Here is a 13,320-nt window from a genome sequence, read left to right as displayed (position 1 = left end):
CAACTCCATGCTCCTTATCAAGGTATATAATACCCTTGATTTTTTTATTATGCTATGGTAGTCACCATACAGCACATCATTAGTTTTTGATGTAGTGGTCCATGATTCATTGTTTGCATATAACACCCAGTACTCCATGCAATCCTCCTTAATATCCATCAATCTTTCCCTCTTACTCTGTGCAGGGCTTGTGCTCTGTGGATGCCTGACTGCATCCGTGTTTATGGTTTGTGCTCCGTGTTTTCACAAAGCTCTCCCTTAGTTATGGTCCTTTACAACTATTACTCCATCTTTTTAAAAACTCTTCCTTAAGTTCTTTACTTAGTTAATTCCTGCTCATCTTTTAAGATTCACATCATGTGTCCTCTTCTTGGAGAAATCTAACTCCCAAAGACTACCTAGCTGCTTCTGTAATGGGTTCCTGTGATGCCCTGTACTTATTTCTATTAGCAATTATCATTTGACTGCCATTCATTGCTTACCAGTCTCCTTTCTATGCATGGTCTTTGAGGTCAGAGAGTTTTATTATTGTATTCCTAGTGCTTAGCAAAGAGGTTTGACTGCTAGCACATATTTCCATCATAGTGCTTAACACATTGGAATATGGAATATGGTTTATGTCTCTATTCCTCTATTTCTCCAACCAGATTGTAAGCTCCTTGAAAATTAAGAATATAATTTGTTTGTCCTCGTCTCTTTGCCTCCTAGAACGAAACCTGGTATGTAAGAGTTGTTCAATTAGTGTTTATTGACCATTTGATGAATGACACCATAAGGAAGGGAATTTGATGGGAACTTACATTACTAAGCTCCTGCTCTGTCCTAGTCATAGTGCTAGAGGCTTCACACCTATTATGTACTCCTTCTCACAAGATCTCTTCCTGGTAGGTATTACACAGAACTTACAAAGAAGGAAATGGGTTCAACGAGATTAAATTACTTGAACAGAGTCATAGTTGAAGTACCAAGACTTGAAGTCAAGTCTTCTGACTCCAAATCCCATGCTCCACTAGAACACACCACCTTCTATGCACCACAATCAAGGAAACAGCCTTATCTTTTAAGATATAAACTGAATCCATGCACAGTCTTTAAATGTGTCTCTCTTCCAATCATAAACCTCAACTGCAAGAAAGAAAGAACTCCAAGGGATAGATTGGGAGGGGCTTCCCACCAGGTTGCAAGGATTCAGAGATACTGAAGCTGCCTTTAAGCAAACAAAAAAATAAACAACAACAACAAAAACCTGGTTATTATTCTACCTCTCATAGTTTTAGGGTCAATCAGGCAGATTCCTCCCTTAATTCGTGGGTAAAGCCAGGAGAAGGCAGAGTGGTGAACAACTTCATCTCAAATAAAATCACATGTGAAGAAGCTTTCAGAGACTCAAAAGATTTAAGAAACACAGATATGGGTAAAATTTTCTAAAAACTTTTAACATTTCTGGATTCCTATATCCCCCCATATTTCTGACTCACCCCCTTTATATATTTGTAATGATGGGAAGGTTAGAGGACCAAAGAAAAGTGTTCTGAGTGTTTGGTTTTTGAGAAGATGGATGGGAGAACTCCAGATCATCACCCCTCTCTATAGCCAGGACTAGGGGAGAAGAATCCCAATGTACTATGTGATGGTAGCTCCTGAATGACAAGAAAGCAGGTGGCCTTGCTGGGGCTGATATAATAAAATGAGTCTCTGGCAGTCTTAAAAAAAAGATTTGGGCCTGAGAAATAGAGAATTCCAAGAAGATTTCCTTCCCTTTACCCTCCCCAAAGTTAGCCTCGTTCTAGCTAGACTGCAGTCTCTGACTTCATATTACTTCCAAGTAGTATGCAAGTAATCACTGACTTTGTCAGCAAGTGATTGTCATAGTACCTGAATGTGCACCCTATGCTGGGTTACTAGTATTTCTCTTTCTCTTCCTGCAGCTGAAGGAGAATGCAGAACTTCCCCTGGGACAACCACAGCTTCGTGTCTGAATTCATCCTTCTGGGCTTTTCCAGGGATCCCTACATTAATGTAATCCTCTTCAACATCTTCTTCTTTCTCTATCTCTCTACACTTGTGGGCAATGGGCTCATTGTCACCTTGATCCACATGGACTCCCACCTCCACACACCCATGTACTTCTTCCTCAGTGTCCTCTCCATGTTGGACATGAGCTATGTCACCACTACTGTGCCCCAGATGTTGGTACATCTGATCTGCCAGAAGAAAACTATCTCCTATGTTGGGTGTGTGGCCCAGATGTACATCTTTCTGGTGCTGGGCATCACTGAGGGCTGGCTGTTCTCTGTCATGGCCTATGACAGATATGTAGCCATCTGTTATCCACTCAGGTACAAGATTATCATGACCCCATGGCTGTGTGGGTCAATGGTGGTCTTTTGTGGATTGTGGGGAATCAGCTGTTCCCTAGTCTACACTGTCTTCACAATGCGTCTGCCCTACTGTGGCCCCAATGAGATCAATCACTTCTTCTGCGAGGTCCCTGCTGTTTTGAAGCTGGCCTGTGCAGACACATCCCTCAATGACCAAGTGGATTTCATCCTGGGCTTCATCCTTCTCCTGGTACCCCTTTCCTTCATTCTGGCTTCTTATGTCTGCATCTTTGCCACCATCTTGAAGATCCGCTCAACCCAGGGTCGACTCAAGGCCTTCTCCACCTGTGCCTCCCACATCACTGTGGTCACCATGTTCTGTGGACCTGCCATGTTTATGTACATGAACCCCAGGGCCAATGCCTCCCCAGAGAGGGACAAGAAACTGGCTCTGTTCTACAATGTTATCTCTGCATTTCTCAATCCCATCATCTATAGCCTTAGAAACAAAGATGTGAAGAGGGCTTTCCTCAAGTTAACAGGCTGGGGCAGGGCCTCTGAGTGAGGCCACCAGAGCACAGGAGGCCACAACCAGAACTGAAACCACAAGTGCCACCCCATTCCATTGCATTACCCACTGGAAAGGCAAGAATCACAGACTGAAGGAAGATAAAAATTAAAGAAGGTGCCTGGTTGTGACTTGTTGAGCTACCTTCAAACATTAAGAAACCCAACTTTATTGTAGACAAAGTGCCAATCGGGACTTATGTCTGATTCATTTCTCTTTCCCAGGGCTTAGCCCAGGATCTGGAACAAACAAAGCATCATTAACATTTGCTAATCAGGGACGCCTGGGTGGCTCAGTGGGTTAAAGCCTCTGCCTTCGGCTCAGGTCATGATCCCAGGGTCCTGGGATTGAGTCCCGCATCGGGCTCTCTGCTCAGCAGGGAGCCTGCTTCCTCCTCCTCTCTCTCTCTCTCTCTCTCTGCCTGCCTCTCTGCCTACTTGTGATCTCTGTCAAATAAATAAATAAAATCTTTAAAAAAAAATTTGCTAATCAAATGGCAGAGTTCCTAAGGATTGAGCCTATTCAATCAACTCAAGATGGCCAGGACAAGAAGACTGACAGGACCCATATTAGTGACTTTATTTTATCTCAATCAAGAGCATGAACAGATCAAAGAAACACAGTCTCAGGAGAAAGAAAAAGTGGTCTTAGAAATAGGGTTCAGAAATCGGTCATAGTTCATATAGCTCTTCCATGGGAGTATGGGTCCAAGGTACACGGAGAGTCCCTGTTGTGGTGAAGAGATATTTTGAGGTACCCCCTTGTATACAGATAAAACATCACCCAAACCATTTCACACTAGGTCAGAGCCCATACTTTGCAGCAAACCCTCACCTTGTAAGATTGCTGTGAGAAGTTAATACAAGTAAAGTTTTCAAAATAGTGCTTGATGCATTGCACGCTTTACATAAACATTGCCATTCTTGTTATGCTCTACTTCCCTTTCCTAATACCACAATTACCAAGCAACTGATCAAGACCATTTCAGCTTCAAAAGAGGGGCCACTCGGCTCTCTGGAAAGGATAGCTAACATTATAAATGAAGAGGTTGGCATTTGTTTATATTTCATTCTGGTGTGGAATTAGTAAGTCTGGGTCTGTCACCAAGAAGCTCATGAACTCTGAATTGGAAAAACTACAGAAAGATTATGACACCCTTTCAAGATACCAAATGAAGAGAACCTGATTATAAATAGCCAGCACTCCTCAAAGGATACCTTTACTGATATCCTCACATGGTAGAGCTTTTTAATTTTTTAAAAGATTTTATTTATTTATTTGACACAGAGAGAGATTAAAGGTAGGCAAAGGGGCAGGCAGAGAGAGAGAGCGGGGAGCAGGCTCCCCGCTGAGCAGAGAGCCCCATCCGGTGCTCGATTCCAGCACCCTGGGATCATGACCTCAGCCGAAGGCAGAGCCTTTAACCCACTGAGCCACCCAGGTGCCCCTGGGTAGAGCTTTTTAAATAAACATTCCTTCATCTAAACTGAGTAATAATGGTTCTACAAGACTACTCGATTCAAGAGGATACTGCTGGGAATGGCAGGATGTAATGATCATAATGGTGCTGGCTTGTTTTACCAGTGTTAGAACTCTTCGCCTATAGCTGTGGCCCCATAGACTGCCCAGCTGGCTTGTTTTACCAGTGTTAGAACTCTTCGCCTATAGCTGTGGCCCCATAGACTGCCCAGCACAGAAAAGTTGCTCCCCAGAATCTCAGCAATTGAACTGACCAGCCAGTACCCATCAAAAGAGGCAGGCAATACTCCAGAAGCAAGAAAGTAAAGCAACACTTCAGTGAAGCCTGGATTAGAAAGGTAAGCTCTCATGAGGAACCCCTACTGACCTTCACAAAATCTCCAAGTTTTGCCTTCAATCTTTATACCACCAGAGGGGGGAAAAAAAAAGGAAAGAAGCAGGAATTCCTGGCATTCATTTTATCCTTGTCATGATTCTGAACTCCCATAGCCCACAAAACTATCCCAGCTTTTCCTGTTCTAAATTTGGCTTTGAATTTGAAATCTAAATCACCTAATGGATAAAAGTGACAGGTTATTCACTGTAATGATGCCATGGAAAAGTACTGTTATATTCTCGCTTTAAACACAAAGGAAATTCGAAACTATTAAGCCACCTTGTGATTAATATCAGGCCTCTTTAACCTCAGAATTACGGAACTGCCATTAACTGATAGTCCTCAATAAAACCATAATTGTTCCAACAAAAGTTACACAGAGGGGCGCCTGGGTGGCTCAGTGGGTTAAAGCCTCTGCCTTCAGCTCAGGTCATGATCTCAGAGTCCTGGGATGGAGCCCTGCATCGGGCTCTCTGCTCAGCAGGGAGCCTGCTCCCCCCCCCACCTGCCTCTCTGCCTACTTGTGATATCTGTCTGTCAAATAAATAAATAAATAAATAAAATCTTAAAAAAAAAAAAAGTTACACAGATTCAACCCAACCAGATATCACTGACGGTGTTTTAAACTCAGCAAATCAAGTAGTAATAATTGTGGCATTAGTGGCAGTTATTACTAGAACTTGAATTTGAAAGGATAATATTTGGCCTCACATTTCACAGCTGGTTATAGGACATTTACTGAACATATTTCAAAAAGCAGTAAGGAAGGAGGCTCGAGGAGAGATGCTGGGCATTGGGAAAGAGCAAGCAGATACCACACAGAAGGATTGACAGGACACACCAAGCCCCCAGATTACACGGGCAAAGAATGGATAGTAGAGATATTACAGGAGTTAGTTATGCTTTCCAGGCTACATCAAGATAATAGTGGTACAAAATGGGAGGAAATGGAAGGACAAAGGGATTCGATTAGGCCAGAGAACAGTGTCGTGGTATTAAGGTTTAGAGAGAACTGGGGAAGTTCTGGAGGACAGGGAGAATACAGGAGATTTAGACATCAAGGTGCGCAATATTCCAGGTGATTAGGAAAAAAGTTAATGCAAGAGTGTTGCCTCTAGGGAAAATTCAAGGAAACTTTACTGGGAAGGGAGTAAAAACCAAAGCAAAAAACAAAACAAAACAAAAAAAAAAACAAAGAAAACCTAATTCATTGAGACCCAAATTAACAGAGAATTTATTTAACAATAATTTCTTTTCCTAAAGATTTTATTTATTTATTTGACAAAGAGAGTGAGTGAAAGAGGAAACACAAGCAGGGGGAGCAGCAGGCAGAGGGAGAAGCAGACTTCCCACTAAGCAGGAAGCCCAATGCAGGGTTCCATCCCAGGACCCCAGGACCACGACCCTATCCGAAGGCAGATGCTTAACCAACTGATCCACCCAGGCCTCCCTAACAATAATAATTTCTAACTCCATCCCTGAATATACATCTGCCTCCTATGACCTGAGCTGGTTTGTAGACCAAATTCCAAGAGGACAGGGACTGTGACTTCTTTCTGCAGTGCCAGGGATCTGGGAATGACAATGGGCAATCAACTGGCTCCCATCCGCGAATTTAGGGAAGCAGAGATGGAGGTAAAACTGGCTTAAATAAAACCTTGCTAGCTTTCCTGATTTCTCTATTTCACCCACACACCAAGGCATCACGTATCCTTCCTTCTTCCTTTGTCACATCTTTCAGCATCTCCCCATTCACTGCCGCCATCCATGACAAGCCCCTTCACAAACCATGCCGAGATCTCCCTCAGTAAATGCTCTTCAATCCAACCCCTCATCAGGTATCCCAAGCCATTCTTCTGAAAATTCTGCATCACCACCTCTCCTCCACCCCATCCCTCACCCCTGATGCTTAAAAATACAGGTTGTTCATCATTGTTAAGATAAAATCCATTATCACCCTGAATTACAAACTGTAGCAATCTGTCCTTGTAGAAAAACTAATAAAACCTCATCACACTTTAGCCACAAGACTCACTCTTCACTACCCTGATCCCTGACTGTCTAGTTGTAAAAGAGCCACCAGGTGGACATCCCACCTTCTGGAAGGAACTCCAACAGCCAAGAAGACTTCTCCCGCATTATCGAGGTAGCCCACTTCCCCACAAGGCCTGAAGCAGGAAGCTCTCATCAGCTATCAAGTTCCCTCCACCAACCCCATAGCTTCCTACCCCGTCCCCAGATGGGGGAAGGAAACACTTCAAAAACCCACAAGACCCTTCACTTTCTGCCTGAAGCCCTCTGGAACTGCTGCCTGGCTCTTTGTCATGCCAGATACTGGAGCCCATTGGTGCAACTGTACCCACCTGCCCAAATGCCCTGCCTAGCTCAGCGCTGTTTCATCACTGAATAAATGTTTTTGGACAATACTAGCACACAAATCTGCACCTAAGTACCAGAGACAAAATCTCTATCACCCCAAAACCCTGAGCTCTCTAGTCATTCATTATTCTCAGACTCTGCACATTCCCCCCCTCCATTTACCCAAGTCCCCACTTCTCCCTTTCCCCAGTTCTGCCTCTCTTTGCCATCTTGGCCTCCTATTCAGCCACTGCGCCCACAGTATCCTCAACCTGGAATTCTCCCTGGGGACACCACACCCCCTGACGCTCTCTAAGAGAGAAGTTCTTTGTTCTCATTCCTAACCTGTGAGTTCCCAGACATTCTCAACCCAATGACCTCTTCTCCCACTTCCTTTCTGGTCATCTCAAGCCACACCCACAATGGAGCTCATCACTCCTAAAACGGCACTGCTCCTCAGTAAGAATCCAAACATTCCCACTGCACTGAGCATAAAGTAAACACTTTCTATAGGGCTCATTAGGACTATCTCTTTCCTACTTCTCAATGTCATCTCTACCTCTCCTGCTCACTTTATGGTGACCATAGGAGCCTTCTTACAGCTCTTCGGAAAATGCAAAGTCCTTTCCTGACCTGAGGCCTTTGTATCTAGTATCCGCTTGCCTGAAATGCCATTTTCCTGGCTCTTTGCAAGGGTGACTCCTCTCATCCACAGGTCTCAGATAAACCTTAAACCTTACCAGGGCCTTAACCTGTCAGCTTTCAGTAAGTAGATTTCCCTCCATTTTTCTCTATTGCAGAACCTACTTATGTCCTGAGACAACTGTAACTTCATTTCTCAATAACTGAGCTTAGTTTCCATTTTGAGCTATCACTCCAGTGATGAGAAAAATAATACTCATTTTCTTGGGATTTCTATCTCCCTCTCCCTGACTCTAAGTTCTGGAGACATTACAAAGTGCTGGGGTATGCAGTGGGAATAGGAGTGGGACGAGAGGTGGTCTGGTCCTCTATGCCTGGCACCCATTGTGAGAACCTCATTCCTATGAGGTCATCAGTCCTTCAGAGTCACTGTGGCATTGGGTTTGGCATTGTAATTTCATGACTGTAAATCTCTCCACATATCTGTTTTGGTTTCCCCAAGGCTTGATACTGGGCCAAAATGGATGCTCAAGAAATACTGGAACTGAATCGACTCATCCCTGAGGCCTTTGGGCCACCACTGAGGCCTGAAAGGAAGCTGCACGTTATGCTAACTCTGAGTCCCCATGCCAGGATTCTTAGCTTCATATGTCATTTAAATCCCTTGAAAGAATGAGAGTCGCTGCTATGTGTGCTGCCCACTGTAGTTTACAAAAGACAGCACACATGCAGCGACTTTTATTCTTCTAGGTTCTCCTTAACCCGTTCTGTGGTTCAGAGAGGATTCACAAGTTTACCGCATTCAAGTTTCATTTACTCCACCTTCTGTGGCATAGAATTTTAGAGATACAGAGGTCTTAGATACCATTACCTTTAAGAAGATCATTTTATAGATCAGTAAAGTGAGATTCAGAGAAAGAAAATGAATTGCCCAGAGTCATAAAACAAGTTACAAGGTTGGAACTAGAACCCAGGTCTCTTCATGTCAGATTCTGTGTCCTTCTGCAACACAACACAGAATATACCATTGGCTCCATGAACCACATTGGTTCTGTGCACCAAGTCAGGTATCAGGCTACCTTGGTTCCATATACCAGTGGCTTAATTTTCAATGTTGGCTACATAGATTCACTGTTTGCATGTACCACTTTGATCGCCTACATCATCTTGGCCCTCTACTGTGTCCATGTACCATGTCATTTACAATTACCATGTTTCATGTTGGTTACATGTATCCTATTCCTATGCCATTATGGTAGATTATATTACCACCCCCATTATTGCTGCTTTCATTATAGAAGAATTCTATATCCATACTGCTGCCACATGACATGTATTACTTTTTTGTGGGAAGAAAATACTTCCTGCCCTTTTGCTATTGGGTTTGACCATATGATTTGCTTTGACCAGTAGGATATCAGCAAAGAGATGTGTTTCACTTCTGAGCAGGAGCTTTAAGAGCCATCATGTGTCTTTCTCTTTGTCACAAGAATGGGATATTCCAGATAGAGCCTCCCCTTTCAGATTGGATCCAAGAATCCAATGGCAGAAGGCCAAAGTCCACCTACAACTGACATGGAAAATGAGCCATAAATGAGCTTCTGCTGTTGCGAGCCAGGAAGATTAGGGAGTTCTTTGTCACTGTACCACAATGTAGCAAGTTCAGCAAGACGGCCCTATTGGTTTCATGCACCACATTTGTCCCACTGACTAGGTGCTATATTTGTTCCAATGCGCAGTACTGTTTGCAGACATAAATGCTGTCCTTTTCCTTAGCACTGGACACTTTACTTCAGGCCTCTCCTGTCTCCTAATTTACCAGGCCACCCTACCCCACCCCATCACTTTGAAAAAAGCCCCTTTAATGTCCTTGTTCCTCAGACTGTAGACCACAGGGTTGAGGAAGGCAGTGAAGACATTGTAAAAGAGTGAGATCTGCTTGTCTCGCTCAGGAGAATAGCTGGAGTTGGGCTTCATGTAGATGTATATGGCTGGAGCATAAAAGAGTGTGACCACGGTCAGGTGGGAAGCGCAGGTGGAGAAAGCCTTGCAGCGGCCCTGAGTAGACTTCATCTTGAGAATGGTCTGGCCAATACGGATGTAGGAGGCCAAAATGAGGGACAGTGGGACAAGAACCATGAAGATACTGATGACCAGGTCCACCATCTCAATGAAGTGGGTATCCATGCAAGCCAAGCTTCGTACTGAGGGGCCTTCACAGAAGTAGTGGTTGACCATGTTGGGCCCACAGTACGGCAGCCTCATGGTGAGGAAAGTATGGATCAGAGAGAAGAAGAAACCACAGGCCCAGGTCCCAGCTGTCAGCTGTGTACAGAGGTCCCAGCTGAGGATGACAGTATAATGCAGTGGGTGGCAGATGGCCACATATCGGTCATAAGCCATGACTACAAAGAAAATACACTCAGTTAGGCCTAGGGCACCAAACACATACATCTGCAGCCAACAGCCAGCGAAGGAGATGGTCTGAGAGTGAGCGAGGAGATGCACCAACATCTGGGGGATGGTGGTGCTGACATAGCCCATATCTAGCAGGGAGAGGATGCAGAGGAAGAAGTACATGGGTGTGTGGAGCTGCATGTCCAGGCAGATCAGGGTGATGATGAGCGCATTGCCCAGGACTGAGCTCAGGTAAAGGAGAAGGAAGGCAATGAAGAGGACTCTGTTGGATGTGGGGTCACTGGAGAAGCCAAGAAGAATAAACTCAGAAACCCAGCTTTGGTTCTGCCCTGGAGGCATCCACATGGTGGGGCCTATAATGGAATCACACTCATTTAAACATCATCTGAATCCAGCAAGAATGTCGGCCCTAGAGGCAGGGATTTTAATTCTGACCCCCATGACTCTACTGTCTTGAACAAATTACTTAACATCTCTGAGCCTCGGTCTCCTCATCTGTAAAATGTCGCTTGTAATACTCATCTCTCAGGGGCTTTATGAGGAATAAAGTATATATATATATATATATATATATATATGTATATATATATATATATATAAGAGGATATATATTATATATATAAAGCATCTGATACAATGCCTTAAAAGAATACAGAATGCCAAGTGCTCATAGGCAATCACTCCAGTCTTACTCCCCACTCCTCAACGGACAAATTGGTTGCCCACATCTAGCAACAATCGATGTACATCACATCAGCTCCAGCCCTCAAACCTTTAGAGGTGAGCTCCCCTCTGCCTTAGAGATCCTTTGTCTGGAAGTGCTGCTACAAGCCTCTCCTCATTCCGCAAACCTTTCTCCTTGGCTGGCAGTCAATGTGAGGCTTCGTCAATAGAGGGCGCTCTAGCGCACTGTGATGTGCTAACCACGGGAAGGCACTGAGGTTGGGACTTCAGTCCTTCACTCAGCTTGAGAGCCAGTGGACTGGTGGAAGGGCCAGTAGCACTCACCTCAACTGACCTCAATGGACCAACTATAGTCACACACTCAAGCCACACTCTCCCCATCCAGTGGCCACTCCTATGCAAACCCTGGCCACCAGCAGCTGATAGCAAACCCTGGCTATCCCTGTGGTAGCCACACCCTCTTTGAAAAAGTATGAAATCCCTCTTTTTTTATTTTTTGGTGGGTGGGAGCAGGAGCAGGGGTGGAAGAGAAAGAGGTTCTAAATCCTCAGTTCCCCCTCCGTGTGTCCTTTCGTTCAGCCATGAGATAGTAGCTGCTTTTTTTCCCCCCACTTGCTATTTCTGGATCTCTTTCATCCTTTTTAATAGTTACCCACCATTTACCAGTTAATGATTCTTTATATTGAATTTTCCCTGTTCACACGACTGATGTGTTCTGTTTTCTGACAGCACCCTAACTGGTATGGACGTTAACTCTATGTCAAGTGAATTTGATAAGGAATGGAATGGGAATAGTTACAGGCTCTCTATCTATAAAGTATTATTAACTACCTAAGGAAGAAATAGTAGCTCTCAGTGGAGAAACTGGGCAATATCTTAACTGAACGATTACAGTTAACATCACCAATAAGGAGCAGATAGACACACTGTGTCTCCGTATGGGAAATCCTAACAATATAGCATTTATATATTAGTTCAGCCCCAAACGCAAAATCTGAATCTAATTATGAGGAAACATCAAAGAAACCTAAATTGAGGGATACTCCATAAAAATAACTAGCTTTTAATCTTCAAAAATATCTTCATCACGAAAGACAAAGAGAGGCTGAGAATCAGGTTGCCTCCACGGCTCAGGCCGTTGAGGCTCTTAGGCTCAGGTCATGATGGCAGGGTCATGGGATCAAGCCCCAAGTCCCCCTCAGCACTGAGCAGGGAGCCTGCTTAAGACTCTCTGTCTCTCTCCCTCTGCCTCTCTCCTCACTCATCCTCCCGCCCCACACACGCTCTCTCGCGCTCTCTCTCTTAAAAAAAAGAAGAAAGGAAAGGAGAAAGGAAGAAAGAAATATAGGGGGAAGAATCAATATAGGGAGAAGGATACTGAAAAACAAAGCATAACAATTAATGCAATATATAATTTGGGAAGGGACGAATGGCATAAATAACATTACTGTGACAACTGATAAAATTGAAATATGGATTAGATTAGATAAATGTGTCATTAAATTTCCTGAATTAGACAACTACTATATAAGAGAATATTCCTTTATTCTCAGGAACTATTTACAAAAGTATTAAAGGGTAAAGGAATGGGATGTCTGGAAATTACTCTCAAATCATCTGGAAATTATAACATTAACATGACAAATTATTAAAAATTAATAAATCTGGATGTGGGGCGTACAGGATTTTTTTGTAGTATTCTTTCAGCCTTTCTATAAATTTGAAATTATTCCCAAAAAGTCTTTTAAAAATTAAAAAAAATATATTTAAATGTGAAATAACTTTTTCAGACAAACAAAAAGTAAGATTATGTGAAGGGAGTTCTTCAGGCAAAAAGAAAGTGATAGAAACATGAAAATGCAAAAAAGAAAGGCAAGTCCTTCAAGGAAAGGATAAATATGTGGGTAAATATAAATTTAAAATGAACATAAAACAATAATAAACTCTTGTGGAATTAAAAAAAAATGAAGGGCAAAGATCATGATAACAATAACACAAGAAACAGGGGGAAATAAAGTCAGAGTTTTCTAAGTATGCAGGGTAACTGGAAAAATGGTAAAATTAATTATTTGCATTAGACTTTAATATGCAAGATTTAGGTTGTATCTCTAAGGAGATCATTAAAAGAATAAATAATGTGGGGCACGTAGGTGGCTCAGTGGGTTAAAGCCTCTGCCTTCGGCTCAGGTCATGATCTCAGGGTCCTGGTATCGTGCCTCGCATCAGGGTCTCTGCTCAGCAGGGAGCCTGCTTCCCCCCACCCCGCCTGCCTCTCTGCCTACTTGTGATCTCTGTCTGCCAAATAAATAAATAAAATCTTTTAAAAAAAGAATAAATAATGCATTACTAACAACCTAAAGTACTAGAAAATGGACAAAAAAATGTTTACTAATCCAAAATAATGCTCTTTTGAGAGAGGGAAAAAAATCAAACAGAAAAGAGGTAGGCCAAATAGAAAATAAATAGAAAGATGG

At 43.1% G+C, this 13,320-nt stretch overlaps 2 protein-coding genes across 2 annotated transcripts; one reads left to right on the top strand and one right to left on the bottom strand.

Moving 5' to 3' along the window:
- The first annotated feature begins 1,938 nt into the window (after positions 1–1,938).
- On the top strand, positions 1,939–2,886 carry LOC122899848 (olfactory receptor 2A12-like). The gene has a single exon (XM_044237999.1). It carries the CDS (start codon positions 1,939–1,941, stop codon positions 2,884–2,886), a length of 948 nt encoding a protein of 315 aa, XP_044093934.1.
- A 6,673-nt stretch (positions 2,887–9,559) lies between these two features.
- LOC122899849 (olfactory receptor 2A12-like) lies at positions 9,560–10,507 on the bottom strand. Its single transcript, XM_044238000.1, has one exon. The coding sequence runs from the start codon at positions 10,505–10,507 to the stop codon at positions 9,560–9,562; it is 948 nt and encodes a 315-aa protein (XP_044093935.1).
- Positions 10,508–13,320: the final 2,813 nt, after the last annotated feature.

Source organism: Neovison vison, chromosome 2 (genome assembly GCF_020171115.1).
Source record: "Neovison vison isolate M4711 chromosome 2, ASM_NN_V1, whole genome shotgun sequence".
NCBI classification, from domain to species: Eukaryota; Metazoa; Chordata; class Mammalia; order Carnivora; family Mustelidae; genus Neogale; species Neogale vison.
Note: the sequence above shows the minus strand (reverse complement) of the source record. Positions and strands in the feature narration are given on the sequence as shown.

Bases quoted from the DNA above. Each gene is read 5' to 3' on its own strand.
- LOC122899848 (XM_044237999.1), top strand. From the start codon at position 1,939: ATGCAGAACTTCCCCTGGGACAACCACAGCTTCGTGTCTGAATTCATC.
- LOC122899849 (XM_044238000.1), bottom strand. From the start codon at position 10,507: ATGTGGATGCCTCCAGGGCAGAACCAAAGCTGGGTTTCTGAGTTTATT.